The sequence below is a fragment of the Oryza sativa genome, chromosome 6 (assembly GCF_034140825.1).
Source record: "Oryza sativa Japonica Group chromosome 6, ASM3414082v1".
NCBI lineage: Eukaryota > Viridiplantae > Streptophyta > Magnoliopsida > Poales > Poaceae > Oryza > Oryza sativa.
The window spans coordinates 31,102,867-31,116,384 of NC_089040.1; the positions used below are offsets into that span (position 1 = coordinate 31,102,867).

Genomic DNA, 13,518 nt, shown 5'->3' on the forward strand with positions numbered 1-13,518 from the left:
AATGCTCAAATAATTTCAAGAAAAATCCTGAAAATACTTGGACACTCAAAGTACTTAACAAAATTATAATTAGACCATTTAATGATTAATTTAATATGTGGGTAATTACTGAAATGCTCTTTGTATGATTAAAAATTAGGAATTGAGCTCCGAAAAATCCGAGAATATTCAAGAGAGTATAATTAACCATGGAGAATTTAATAAAAAATAAATCCATCCATGCTTTATATTTAGGAAGTTTTATTTCCCACCTTTAACTTCACTTGTAAATTAATGAACATTTAATATAAATTCAAATAATAATTTATTAAATAATTTATAAATCCTGAAACAAAAATCAGGATGTGACCGCGACGAGGCTCCGATAGAGAGACCGGAGCAGTGAGAACTTCGCCGAGCGAGCTCCTTGCCCAGAGATACCCCAGCGATCAGGGAGGGGCGGTGGCATCCGGAGTGATGGTGGTGGTTTGAAGCGGCGGCGGGCGTTGAGGATCGGAGGACAAGGCGCTGCTTCTTTCTAGTAGAGGAGGAAGACGAAGGTGCAATTTGGAGAGGAGGAAGGAGAAGGCTCGTCTAGGAAGGAGGTGGAGGAGGCCTCAGCCGCCGCCGCCGCCGCCGCCAAGGCACGACGAGTTCACGACTTCACGTCTGCTCCTTATCCTTGCAAGGCTAGGCTAGGGTTTTGTTAGAACCCTAACTCACAGCAAGCACCAATCAAGATCACACACGAAATTATCTGGAACTTTAGTAACTCTCTCGATCCAACAGGATCGGAGCCTCCGCCGCCATCGCCTCCAAGTTCCAGTTCGATGCCGTTCGAACACGCAACAGTGTCTCATATACCGTTTTCTCTCTCTCCTCACCAACCCCTCTCAGCTGGGCAAGCCCATTACAACTCACGCATTACACGGCCCATTCAGAGCCCACATACTTTCTATTAGCAATACGAACACGCTTTCCTTGTGAGCCAACGCCTTCCTTCAGTGCGCCTCCATCCTGTACACCTTCCAGCTCGTTGTCGATGTTCCCTAGCTCCTGCTTGCCGATGTCCAGCCTCTCCTGAGTCAGGTTATCATCAGTAGACCTGACAATCTCCCTTCCTTGAAAACCGGCTCGCCCCCAAGCCGGTGCACGAGGAAAACGAGTCTGCAAGTCCTCCTCATCTTCCCAAGTGGCATCCTCAATCGCACCACCTGTCCACTTGGTCAATAGCTGAGAAATAACAGTGTTACCTTTCTTGGCAATACAGTGATCCAGGAACTATTCAGGAACTTGCAACTTGTCCAAAGGAGATGGCAAAGCTTGCTGAACTGGCGGGCTGAATCCAGTAGCAGCTCGGAGCTGCGATACATGCACCACTGGATGGATCAAACAATCAGGAGGCAAATCCAATTTATAAGCCACACTACCCACTTTTTGCAAAATTTGAAAGGGACCATAATATCTGAACGAGAGCTTGTGATTAGCACGTTTGGCAACAGAGGATTTCACATAAGGCTGCACTTTGAGATAAACCCAGTCTTGTAACTGAAACTCCCTAAAACTGCGGTTTTTGTCAGCATAGAATTTCATCTGTTGCTGAGCACGATGCAGATGTTGTTGAATCAAATGGTGCATGAATTTTCTGTCAGAGAGCCATTCAGCTAGATCCGGAACTACACAATCTTCCATACTTATACCAAAATGACTAGGTTGATAACCATAGACCACTTCAAAGGGTGTTTTGTGCACAGTCGACTGATAAGACGAATAGTACCAAAACTCTGCCAAGTACAGCCATGCAGCCCATTTGCGAGGAGTGGCATGAATAAAACAACGTAAGAAAATTTCCAAGCATTGATTAACCCTTTCGGTTTGTCCATCAGATTGCGGGTGATATGAAGAACTCATATGTAACTTGATACCCGCCATAGTGAATAAACACTCCCAGAACTGACTAGTGAAAATTCTGTCACGATCAGAGATGATTACCTTTGGCATGCCATGTAAACGATATACATTTCTCATGAAAGCTTATGCTACTGTTGCCGTAGTGAAAGGGTGTGCTAAAGGAATGAAATGAGCAAACTTAGAAAATTTGTCAACCACCACAAGAATGCAATTGAATCTCTCTGACTTTGGTAAACCTTTAATAAAATCAAGAGATAACACCTGCCAAGCCCCTTCAGGCACTGGTAACGGCTGCAACAGCCCTGGATACTTCAGTCTCTCTGGCTTAGCCTGCAGACATACTTGGCATTGTTTAAGTTGATGTTGCACTTGTTTCTTCATTCCTTTCCAAGCGAACAAACGTTTCAATTTTCTGTAAGTTACAGGAAACCCAGAATGGCCACCTATGGGATTATCATGCATTTCAGAGATCAGTTTGTGCTGTAAGACAGGGTTGTCTCCTACCCACACCCTTCCCTTGTACCTTATTAGACCATTCTGAAGAAAGTAGTTTTCTCTGGCTTGGGGGTGAAGAGACAATTCAGTGACTAACTGAGAGGCATGTGCATCTTTATCATAGCCTTCTGTTACTTCCTGCAACCATAGTGGCACCCCAACTGATATAGCCATCACCTGATCCTCCAATAAGTTTTCCTTTCTAGACAGTGCATCTGCAGCTGAATTAGTGCTACCCTTTCTATAAGAAATCTTATACCGTAGGCTTAGTAACTTGGTAAATGCTCTTTGCTGCCAGGGTGTATGAAGCCTTTGGTCAGACAAATGAACAAGACTGTGGTGGTCAGTCAGGATGATGAATTCCTGTTGCTGCAAATAAGGTCTCCATCTTTCCACAGCTAGTAACACTGTCATGCATTCTTTCTCATAAGTTGATAAGCCTCTAGAGCGTGGACCCAAAGCCTTGCTTAAGTAAGCGATAGGATGATTATCTTCGGAAAGTACTGCTCCAATGCCATAGTCACTAGCATCTGTTTCAACAGTAAAGGGTTTAGAAAAATCTGGTAGAGCCAGAACTGGTGCTGTTACCAAGGCCTGTTTTATCTGTTGGAAGGCCTGCTGAGTTTCTTCAGTCCATTTGTATGGAACTCCCTTCCTTAATAACTGAGTTAAAGGTTTGCACAAGACACCAAAATTCTTCACAAATTTTCTATAGTACCCAGCTAAACCAAGAAAACCCCTAAGTTTCTTGACAGTAGTTGGAACAGCCCAATTAATCACATCTTGTATCTTCTTCGGTTCAGTGGCTACACCATGAACACCAATCACATGTCTCAAATAAGACACTTGCTGTTGTGCGAAAGAACACTTTGAGAGTTTAACTTGCCAATGATCTTGTTTAAGCAGTTGTAAAACTTGTGTGACATGATTAATATGAGAAGTTAAATCTGGACTGTATATAAGTATGTCATCAAAGAATACTAGTGCACACCTTCTCAACACTGGAGCCAGGGTCTTGTTCATGGCAGCTTGAAATGTAGCTGGTGCTCCTGTTAAACCAAAGGACATGACCTTATATTCAAAGTGTCCATAATGGGTTTGAAAGGCAGTCTTATGTTCCTCCCCAGGTGACATTCTAATCTAGTGATATCCTGCCCTCAGATCTAGTTTGGAGAACCACTTGGAGCCGGACAGTTCATCCAGAAGCTCTTCTATGATGGGTACAGGGTACTTACTCTTGATGGTCAATGCATTTAAATGTCTATAGTCTACACACAGTCTCCATGTCCCATCCTTCTTTCTGACTAGGAGAGCAGGTGAAGACCAAGCACTTTGGCTAGGTTGTATTACCCCTGAATCAAGCATTTCAGAAACTTGCTTTTCAATTTCATTTTTCAATTCTGGATTGTACCTATAAGGTCTCAAATTCACTGGTTGTGCCCCTTCAACCAATGGAATCTTATGGTCACAATTCCTTCTGGGCAGCAGACCCTTAGGTTCAGCAAAAACTTCCTGAAACTGTTGAATTACTTGCTGGATAGGAGCTGGGATTTCTGTTTCCCCTTCAGTCACAACCTCATCAATTTTTATCATGTACATAATAGCACCAGACTTTGCCATCCCCACCAACTGTGGTACAGAAATCAAAGAACAAGAAGGATTACTGCTAGAGATACCCTGCAACCTCACAGCTCTATTCTGATATTGAAATTCTATCCACTTCTCAACCCAATCCACTTGCATAGGACTATGTTGCTCAAGCCAGTCCATGCCCAAGATGATATCATAACTTCCCAATGGAATTAATTTGAAATCATTCTTAAAACTTTGGCCCTGCATGTACCAAGTGCATCCTGGAATAATTTTAGAACATAATAGCTGTCCTCCATCAGCTATCTGCACCTTCAGAGGCTGTTTCAATACCTCCACTCCTTTCAATTTCATTGCCACTTGTTCATCAATAAAAGAGTTGGTACTGCCAGAGTCAATCAACATTAACAACTCAGTTTCTTGAATCCATCCTCTCAGCCTAATGGAATGAGCAGCTTCAGTTCCACTAGCAGCATGCTGTGAGATGGCCATGGCTATTAAATCCTCCTTTTCATCCTGTACTTCCACCTGTTCACTGCTGTTACTTTCATCTTGTAGAAGTGACACTAACTCCTGAACCACATGCAATTGCACAGAAGTAGAACATTTATGATCCTTGCTCCATTTTTCTCCACAAGTAAAGCACAGCCCCTTTGACCTTCTATAAGTTCTTAAGGCTGATACCCTATCCTCCCTGATTCTGCTAGGATCCCCATTCTTCTTGTCATCCACCGGAGTGGTCCATGTATCCCTGTTACTGTGGGAGTGCTGAGTGGTTGTTAACTGTTATTGCGAGTTAGTCTTGTGCAGGGACTTAACATAGGTACCACCCTCAGATTTCCTTACCATACCAAACTTCACCCCTTCAATAGCTTCTTCTTGTAATAGTGCTATTGAACTCGCAGCATCCATATCCTGGGGTCTCTGTACAATCACCACTCTTCTCACTTCATCCTTCAGTCCATCTATAAACTTCTGAACAAAATAAACTGGGGGCACAATTTGTTCATAAGCCAAGAGCTGATGCATCAAACAATCAAACTTCTCCACATATTCAGACACTGATCCAGTTTGTCTGATATGGAACCACTGGCGAACCAGGGTCTCCTGCCTATCTTTGGTAAATAGAGCACACACCCTATCACATAGATCGAACCAAGTCACCCCAATCAATTGATTTCTAACAGATTGCAACCAGTATGCTGCATTTCCCACAAAATTCAGTGTCGCAACCTTCACCCACTGCCCAGGAGGAATTCCATACACATCAAAATAAACTTCACAGTTAGCACGCCACATCTGTGGATTCTCCCCACTAAACTGCGGACAAGTCATACTAGGAATACTTCCAGCCACCATTCCCGGTCCCATCATGTTATCAAACTGAGCAGTCGAATTCTCAAACGCAAAAGGCGAACTGGTGTTGAGTGTTAGGTCTCTCTTACCATGAATCAATGAAGGAGACGGTGAGGGTGATGTAGTAAACGGATCCTCCTTCACTTCTCCAATCCCCTTGTCTCCGCGGCTCTGCTTCAACAGAGAACTCTCCATCTGCTCCACCTTCGCACTGAGGTTACCCAGAGATGCATGGAGATCCACCACCTGCTTCTCCACTTGTGGAAGTCTTGCTTCTACCGCCGCCTTGAGGTCCTTCAGATCCAGCCGACTCCGCTCCTCCGCTTCCGCCCTCTTCTTCTCATTCTCCTCCATTGTCTTGAGCAGCAGATCCAATTTCCCTTCCTGCGCCATAATCTGCGCTGCCTGCTTGGTGATATAGCGTGGTTTCTCCAGGATCACAGCTCCCAATCCGCTCCAAATTCAGCCAACCCGGTTGAGGCAAGTTGCCTTTTCGCGGTTTCCACCCAAGGGCGGAATCCAATCCCCAATCAGTAATTCTACGGCCGAATCAAGAGATTAGTGGATCGGAAACGAGCTCTGATACCAGATTGTTAGAACCCTAACTCACAGCAAGCACCAATCAAGAACACACACGAAATTATCTGGAACTTTAGTAACTCTCTCGATCCAACAGGATCGGAGCTTCCGCCGCCATCGCCTCCAAGTTCCAGTTCGATGCCGTTCGAACACGCAACAGTGTCTCATATACCGTTTTCTCTCTCTCCTCACCAACCCCTCTCAGCTGGGCAAGCCCATTACAACTCACGCATTACACGGCCCATTCAGAGCCCACATACTTTCTATTAGCAATACGAACACGCTTTCCTTGTGAGCCAGCGCCTTCCTTCAGTACGCCTCCATCCTGTACACCTTCTAGCTCGTTGTCGATGTTCCCCAGCTCCTGCTTGCCGATGTCCAGCCTCTCCTGAGTCAAGTTATCATCAGTAGACCTGACAGGTTTCCCTCCCGCAATAATTTACTATTTTCCACTCTTAACAGTCGTGCTAAAATTATTTGCCACTGGACCGGCCCACATATCAAATACAGCGAATAGTAAATAATTAATTGTTGCCAAAAAAAATTGTCCCTTCACTCCCTACTCCAGTCCATTTACGTGCTTTCTGTTTAAATGGGCTAAATAACTACTACTACTTCTCAACCGGGCAAGGAATAAGTCCACTTTAAGTTCCTCTCCTTTCTCTTCTTTTTTTTAATGACTTGAAGTTCATATTGATATAGCAGAAAAAAAATTACAAGATTATAGCCCTGAGAGATCCTAACCAGGAAAACAAAAAAAATATACTACCACCCACATACCGATAGCACCAACACATAGACCTAAGAGAAGGGTAGCATCGCTAGGCCAACAATAGAACTATAACCGAGGTCGCCCAAAACCCGACCCTTACAGCCTACACAAAAACCCGCTCTATCCACATCTTTGGAATTGAGGGAGAGAGGGTGAGAGAGAATAATGGAACCGCTCACCCCCTAGGCCCTCCGACGTGGCCACCTTGCAGAAGCTAGGACGCCGACACAAGAGATTAAGAATCTAGAGCGAGCTTGCACCGAATGCTTCGGAGGTTTCGTTAAGGGGGATGACTAGACGTCGTCTACAAGAAGAGAAACGACGAAAGCACCGCCGCAGCCGTCTGTCGAGGTCTCAAAGAGAACCGAGGCTGGGCTTTCGCCCAGTAGACCGGCCTCCTCCTCTGTCGGCCGCACCTCCTCGCGCCACGCCGGCCAGCCTCGTCGTGCCGCACCGGCACACGCCTCGCCAACCTCGCCTGCGCTAGCCTCTACTAGCACAACGCCGGCCTCCGCCTCCGGCGGCCAAGCCTCCTCGCACCGCGGCCGCCTCCGTCGCCGCCGACCTCCACCGTCCCTGGCCGCGCCTCATCAGCCACCTCCGTCGCCGGTCACACCGGCCGGCCAACCGCTGCCGCGCCTCTCTCTGGCTACCCGTTGTCGCCGAAAGACGCCGTCACCGTCGGGAATATGTAGTCGCCGCCGCCACAAGGAATACTCCGCCACTGCCAGATCTAGAGCTCGTTTGCCGCCACCAGTAGCCCTTGCCGTCATGGATGTGGTCTGCGCAAGCCGCCGCCCATGTGTGCCACCATGAAGCTCGCCGTCTTGAGTCGTCCCTCGATCTGCAGCACCAGGAGCGGCGGCGGCAGGAGCAGGGAGTGCGGCGGCGAAGTGGGATCTGGACTGGGGTGGCCAGAGGAAGAGTGAGACTGTGAGGCGAGAGGGAGGAGGGGACGTGGGCAGTCAGATCCACGTCCCCCGAGCACATGGAGGCCGGATCCAGACGTCGGCGGTCGACAGCAGCGACGCGAGGCGGAGGCGGAGGTGGTGCGCTCGGCGACGGCGACGGCATGCCGCGAGGGAAAGGCGCTCGGCAACGGTGGAGGCGGTGGCGGCACGAGAGGGAGAGCGTGATACGAGAGATAGGAGGAGATGTGAGCGGCGGCTAGGGTTTGGAGTGTGAATGGGTTAGTGGGTGTCATTTTGCTAAAAAGCCCCTCGTCTTCCACATTTTAGAGCGCGGTCCTAATTCACGTTTTATCTTGCCATTGCATGAAATATTTGGCTTTATAAAGGGCCTACATGTAAAATAACAGGGAGCAAGGAACTGTTCATGAGGGATCTATATCGAATTATACGAAAACTGGATGACTCTTTTGAAAAATTTTCACTCCGCGCCTCAATCTCAGACATCCATACCTAATCCGGCGGGCGAAAAAAAAAGAGTGACGTGGCCCACGCCTCCATCGCCCCAGTCCGCAGCGCTTTATATTCTCCGATTTCAGCAATACCAATGGAGGAATGGATGGAGAAAGAAGACATGGCAGCAAAGTAATTTTAGTTTGTTTCTCTCTCTAGCTCTAATGAAAATAATATTTTAATGACCTTAGTGTCATACGGTAAATTACCATATTTTTAAAAGGTTATTGGACAAATTTATGTTTTCGAGATTTTTACTAGCAAAAACCACAAAAAAATTTTTGAGTGTTCCATAGCAAATTTTACCTTTTTTTTCTATATGTATATGGGAAGAGGTGTTTGTAGCAAATTTCCTCCTAAATTCGCCACTGCTCCTTGGCCTGATATCACCATCTTGAGCTGCCTCTGCCTGCCCCGTGCGCCTGCGACGCTAGCCCGTCCAGTGTAGTGTGCCGTGTGCTTGCCCACGCACCGTCACTGCTTGCTCACCCGCGCAGTGCAACATTTCCCCCTTTTCATACAGTGCTTCTAAAAGTCACTTCAAACTTCTGTAAATCATAGCATGGCTTGATAAGAGACATGATACAGTGCTCAAGTGGCCTATATGTATTTTCAGAGCTGATCCGAAAAAAAAATATTGGGGAAGGTTAAAAATCCTCCTGTTTGCACACTACATATAATAGCTATTGCTGCCATTAATCCAATAAAAAAAACTATGCCATTAATACAAAAGATACAAAGTTTGTGAGCCAAGTAACCTTATTGGTTATTTGTGTACAATGTCTCACGGCATGGCCTTCGTCTCTTCGATGGAGCTCCTTTTGCCCTAATCTCATCAGGATCGAGGACTCTATTCCAAGCTCAGCACAGCAAGACATTGAGAGAAAGAGACGATGATACAAGCTCAGAAGATCATATTCTTCTGAACAGCGTCACTGAAAGTGTCAAAGCAGATCAAAAAAAGAAGGTCAACACTCAGCTGCTGTTCTTTTCCGTCCAGAAGTTATAAGCTGCATGGATTACATGGCATGATCAAATTTCAGAATAATGCGGAGATTACCGTGAGTTTGATGTAACAGAAGGAAGGTGGAAAAAGGTACTGACAGATGAAGATAGGTCAGATGTCTTCAGTACTCTCAGTCTCTTAACTAAAGAAACAAACATCCTACATGAATTGGAGTATCAGACTATCAGATAGGAGGCATGGTCCAGTTTGATGGTAGAATTCTTTTTTCCCAGTTTGATAATCAATAAAACTGAAAAAAAATTTAAGGCAATAGACTGCATATCATTTTTAAGCATTGCTATTTGCGTAATCAGTATCCTATAAATGTAGTAACTTTGTCTACTACTCTGAAAATAAAAGGTAGAACGGAAAACACACCCCCAACGGCACATCTCCAACAAGCACCCTGTCACCTTCATAATCCTCGTAAACCAAAGTGTACTCCCCAGTTCCATCTAGCAAGCCAGATATTGCCACATCTTCCTGCCGGCAGTCGTTTGCTCCAGCAGCGAGGGGGTCTATTTGGGCTTAAATACAACAATGCAAATTGAACACATCGGATCAGATACTAATCTGATAACTCAGCCATTCAAATATCAAAATACTGAAATTAACGAGGAAATAACTTGCGAACTTTCGAAAGAACAATAAGGAAACAATTTATGCAGTGCCATTGTTCAGTATCAGTGGAAAACTCTGCAGATACTCTATCATAAACTACAGTCGCAATTGAATGATTTGATTTTGTTACAGAACAACAGAGTTGAGGTTCATATACCTGCAAGAAGGCCTCAGAATACCTTGTCAACCGCTAAAGAACCTTTCAATCAGTTTAGCAAATACTAGTGTCGGTGACATGGGATCAGGAGTATCATGACTAGAGGTTTGAGGCAGACACAATCGCACACGTGGCCTGGTACCCCCGAGGGACGTCGGGCCCGAGGGTGATGCGTTCGCCCTCCTCTTAGTCCCCCCGAGGGGGTCGGGCCGCACCCCCCTCGGCCCCGAGGGCCGAGGCGCCCCGACCCCTCGTGGGTTTTTGCTCCGCGTGTATGGGTTAGGTGAGCACAGTGGGGCTCACCTAACCACATTTATTGCGGTTTGGCTGAGCGTGTCACGCCGCATGTAACGCAGTGCAGTGCACTCGTTTATCCGGTCTGTGACCAGTCACAGACCGGTCAGATCGCGGGTTAGGTGGCGACAAGCGATCTGACGCACGCCTCGCCCCATCCCGTCAGGACGAGGGCTTCTAGGCGCTCGTCCCCAGCTGGAGCTAGCGTGTTACCTCCCAGAGATGGCACGTTAGTCCTGGTCAGATATATGCCAGGCTTCATCCTAACCATTACAGGCAAGATGTTGTGTGAAGAAGGGCGAGCATGTAGGTTGCTAAGCTGACACGTGGTGGACAAGAATGACCGACGTGACTGGTCTGATACCGGTCATGTCGTCAGCAGACAGCCACGATTCCACGTCGCGCCTGCTTCCGGCGGAAGTGGAGGTAGGTATGGGCCGTCCCATCAGAAGGTCATTCGGACGGCAACCATACAAGTCTCCGTCTGTTTATGAAAAGGTGGGGTAAGTCCCCACAAAAAAGAGAGAAATGGTGCATGTGGTATCCCCTTAAGATATAAAAGGAGGACCTTGCCCACTGAGATGAGGGACGAGACTGGACTTTTCCAGATTAGAAACCCAGAACAAGGGAGAGGCTGGCTCATACTTTGTAGCTCCTTTATACACAGATCTCCCAAAACACAGGAGTAGGGTATTACGCTTCTCAGCGGCCCGAACCTGTATACATCGCCCGTGTCTTGTGTGTTTCCGGTCTCGCGAGCCTTCCACATACAGAGAGCTTAGAATCTCTCCCTGAGTCCCCAGCCAAACCGGCAAAGGGGGGCCTGCGCGGTCTCCCGGTGAGGAGCCCCACGCTCCGTCATCTGGCGCGCCAGGTAGGGGGCCCTGCGAGGGATTTTCTGAGCTCTCGCACTCTTTCGTGTGCGCCAAGCTTTTCCTGTTCAGCCCAATAGCCGAGCCAGCAAAGGCGCACGACCTCTCCCCGAGTATGAGCGGTGACGACGGGGAGCCAAACCCACGCCGTCGAGCTCGTACTCCACCGCCACCTCCACGCCAAAGTCCTAGGCGGGAGAAGGCGCTCGAGAGGGCCGAAGGATCCGCGACTTCGACATCCACAGGAGGTGGAGAAGGGCGGCGAGATGGGGAGCGTCGCCTCCTCGTCTACGGCGACGGCAGCACGCCCCAGGGCGCGCTCCAAGCTGCGGGCGCGCTCCTACGTCACCCGCCCGTCGCCCATGACCCGGAGTCTCCAGCCCAACGTTGGCTGGACGATGTGGCCAAATTGGTCATGACTGCACGGCAGCGCCTAGATGCTGGTGGGCGGTCCTCCGCCACCAAGGCCTCTGGTGCTGCTACCACCGGCTCCGCGTCGTCAAGACGGAGGGCGCGGCGAGCGGCAGCCGCTGTTCGCCATTCGGCCGCCACTCCTTCGTCAACGCCTCCGACCCGGGAAGATCTGCGTGGGGAACCGGATGCTCGCATCAGTATCGAGCGCCGGCGTAATGGCCGACGTGCTCCCCACGCAACGGAGGGCGCCTCCTCGTCCGGAGTGTCGCATCACCACGGACGCGGGGATCAGCCCTCCGTGCCCCCGGTTGGTGGTGTCGGCTGTAGAGCCTTTGTGGCGAGCCTTCGGAATGTCCGTTGGCCCCCAAGGTTCCGGCCCACCATCGCCGAAAAATATGACGGGAGCGTCAACCCCGCCGAGTTTCTCCAGGTCTACACGACCGGGATCGAGGCCGCCGGGGGTGACGACAGGGTCATGGCGAATTTCTTTCCCATGGCCCTGAAAGGACAGGCGCGGGGTTGGCTAATGAACTTGCCACCCGCGTCTGTCCACTCTTGGGAGGATTTGTGCCAACAGTTCACCATGAACTTCTAAGGCACATATCCGCGCCCAGGTGAGGAAGCGGACTTGCACGCAGTACAGCGAAGGGATGATGAGTCACTTCGCTCGTACATTCAGCGGTTCTGTCAAGTCCGCAACACCATACCATGCATCCCTGCACACGCGGTGATTTACGCGCTCAGGGGGGGTGTGCGGCACAACCGCATGCTCGAAAAGATCGCCTCCAAAGAGCCCCAGACTACCGCGGAGCTTTTTCAGCTCGCGGACCGAGTGGCTCGTAAGGAGGAGGCATGGACCTGGAACCCCTCCGGTTCCGGTGTGGCAGCTTCGGCCGCCCCCGGATCCGCCGCTCAGATAGGGCGGCGTGACAGGAGGAGGAAGAAGAGGTCAGCCCATACCGACGACGAGGGTCATGTCCTCGCCGTCGAGGGCGCTTCGCGGGCCACCCGAAAGGGGAGGCCTGCGGGAGGCAAAAAGAACGAGGCCGGCGCTCCCAACAGGGAACGCCCAACCGGCAAGTGGTGCACCGTCCACAATACTTCCCTTCACGACCTCGCGGACTGCCGTGCAGTCAAAAGTTTGGCTGAGCGGACGAGGAAGTGGGAGGAGGAGAGGAGGCAGGAGCGCCGAGAGGGCAAATCCCCGGTGGTTCCTTCCGGTAATCGGCGAAGTGAGGCCAAGCAGAAGGCCCCCGCCAAGGACATCGATGACGGCAATGATGACCTAGGTTTCCAAGAGCCTGGGGCCACCATTGCTACCGTCGATGGGGGAGCGTGTGCTCACGTTTCTCGCCGGAGCTTCAAGGCCATGAAGCGAGAGCTTCTGGCCGCGGCCCCTACTCATGAGGCGACGCGCCGGGCGCGGTGGTCGGAGGTTGCCCTCACCTTCGACCAGACCGACCAACCACCGTGCGTTGCCCGGGGAGGGCAGATTGCGATGGTGGTTTCTCCCACCGTTTGCAACGTGAAGTTGGGGCGTGTCCTCATTGATGGGGGAGCGGCCCTCAACATCCTTTCCCCTGCGGCCTTTGACGCAATCAAGGCCCCGGGGATGGTGCTCCGGCCGTCCCAGCCAATTATCGGTGTGACGCCGGGGCACACGTGGCCGTTAGGTCACATCGACCTACCGGTCACTTTCGGTGGATCCGCCAACTTCCGCACGGAGCGGGTGAACTTCGATGTGGCGGACCTCAGTCTGCCCTACAACGCGGTCCTGGGGAGGCCCGCGTTGGTGAAGTTCATGGCGGCGGTTCACTACGCCTACCTACAGATGAAGATGCCGGGCCCCGGTGGCCCCATCTCTGTCCATGGCGACCTCAAAGTCGCGCTCGCTTGTCTGGAGCAGCGCGCGGACCACCTCGCCGCTGCATCCGAGCCTGAGGGTGGCGACGAGAGGCTTGGCGCCTCCGCCCCCGCCACCCCGAGGCAGCGGATGATCACAGGCGACGAGGTCCCGGTCAAGGAGGTTGCCCTGGGCGACGGCCCGTCCA

General features: G+C 50.0%; 1 protein-coding gene across 1 annotated transcript; it reads right to left on the reverse strand.

Moving 5' to 3' along the window:
• Nucleotides 1–732: 732 nt before the first annotated feature.
• On the reverse strand, nucleotides 733–6,050 carry LOC107281435 (uncharacterized). The gene has a single exon (XM_015788284.3). The coding sequence runs from the start codon at nucleotides 5,722–5,724 to the stop codon at nucleotides 4,762–4,764; it is 963 nt and encodes a 320-aa protein (XP_015643770.1). The 5' UTR covers nucleotides 5,725–6,050; the 3' UTR covers nucleotides 733–4,761.
• Between the last annotated feature and the right edge of the window lie 7,468 nt (nucleotides 6,051–13,518).

Bases quoted from the DNA above. Each gene is read 5' to 3' on its own strand.
- LOC107281435 (XM_015788284.3), bottom strand. From the start codon at position 5,724: ATGGCGCAGGAAGGGAAATTGGATCTGCTGCTCAAGACAATGGAGGAG.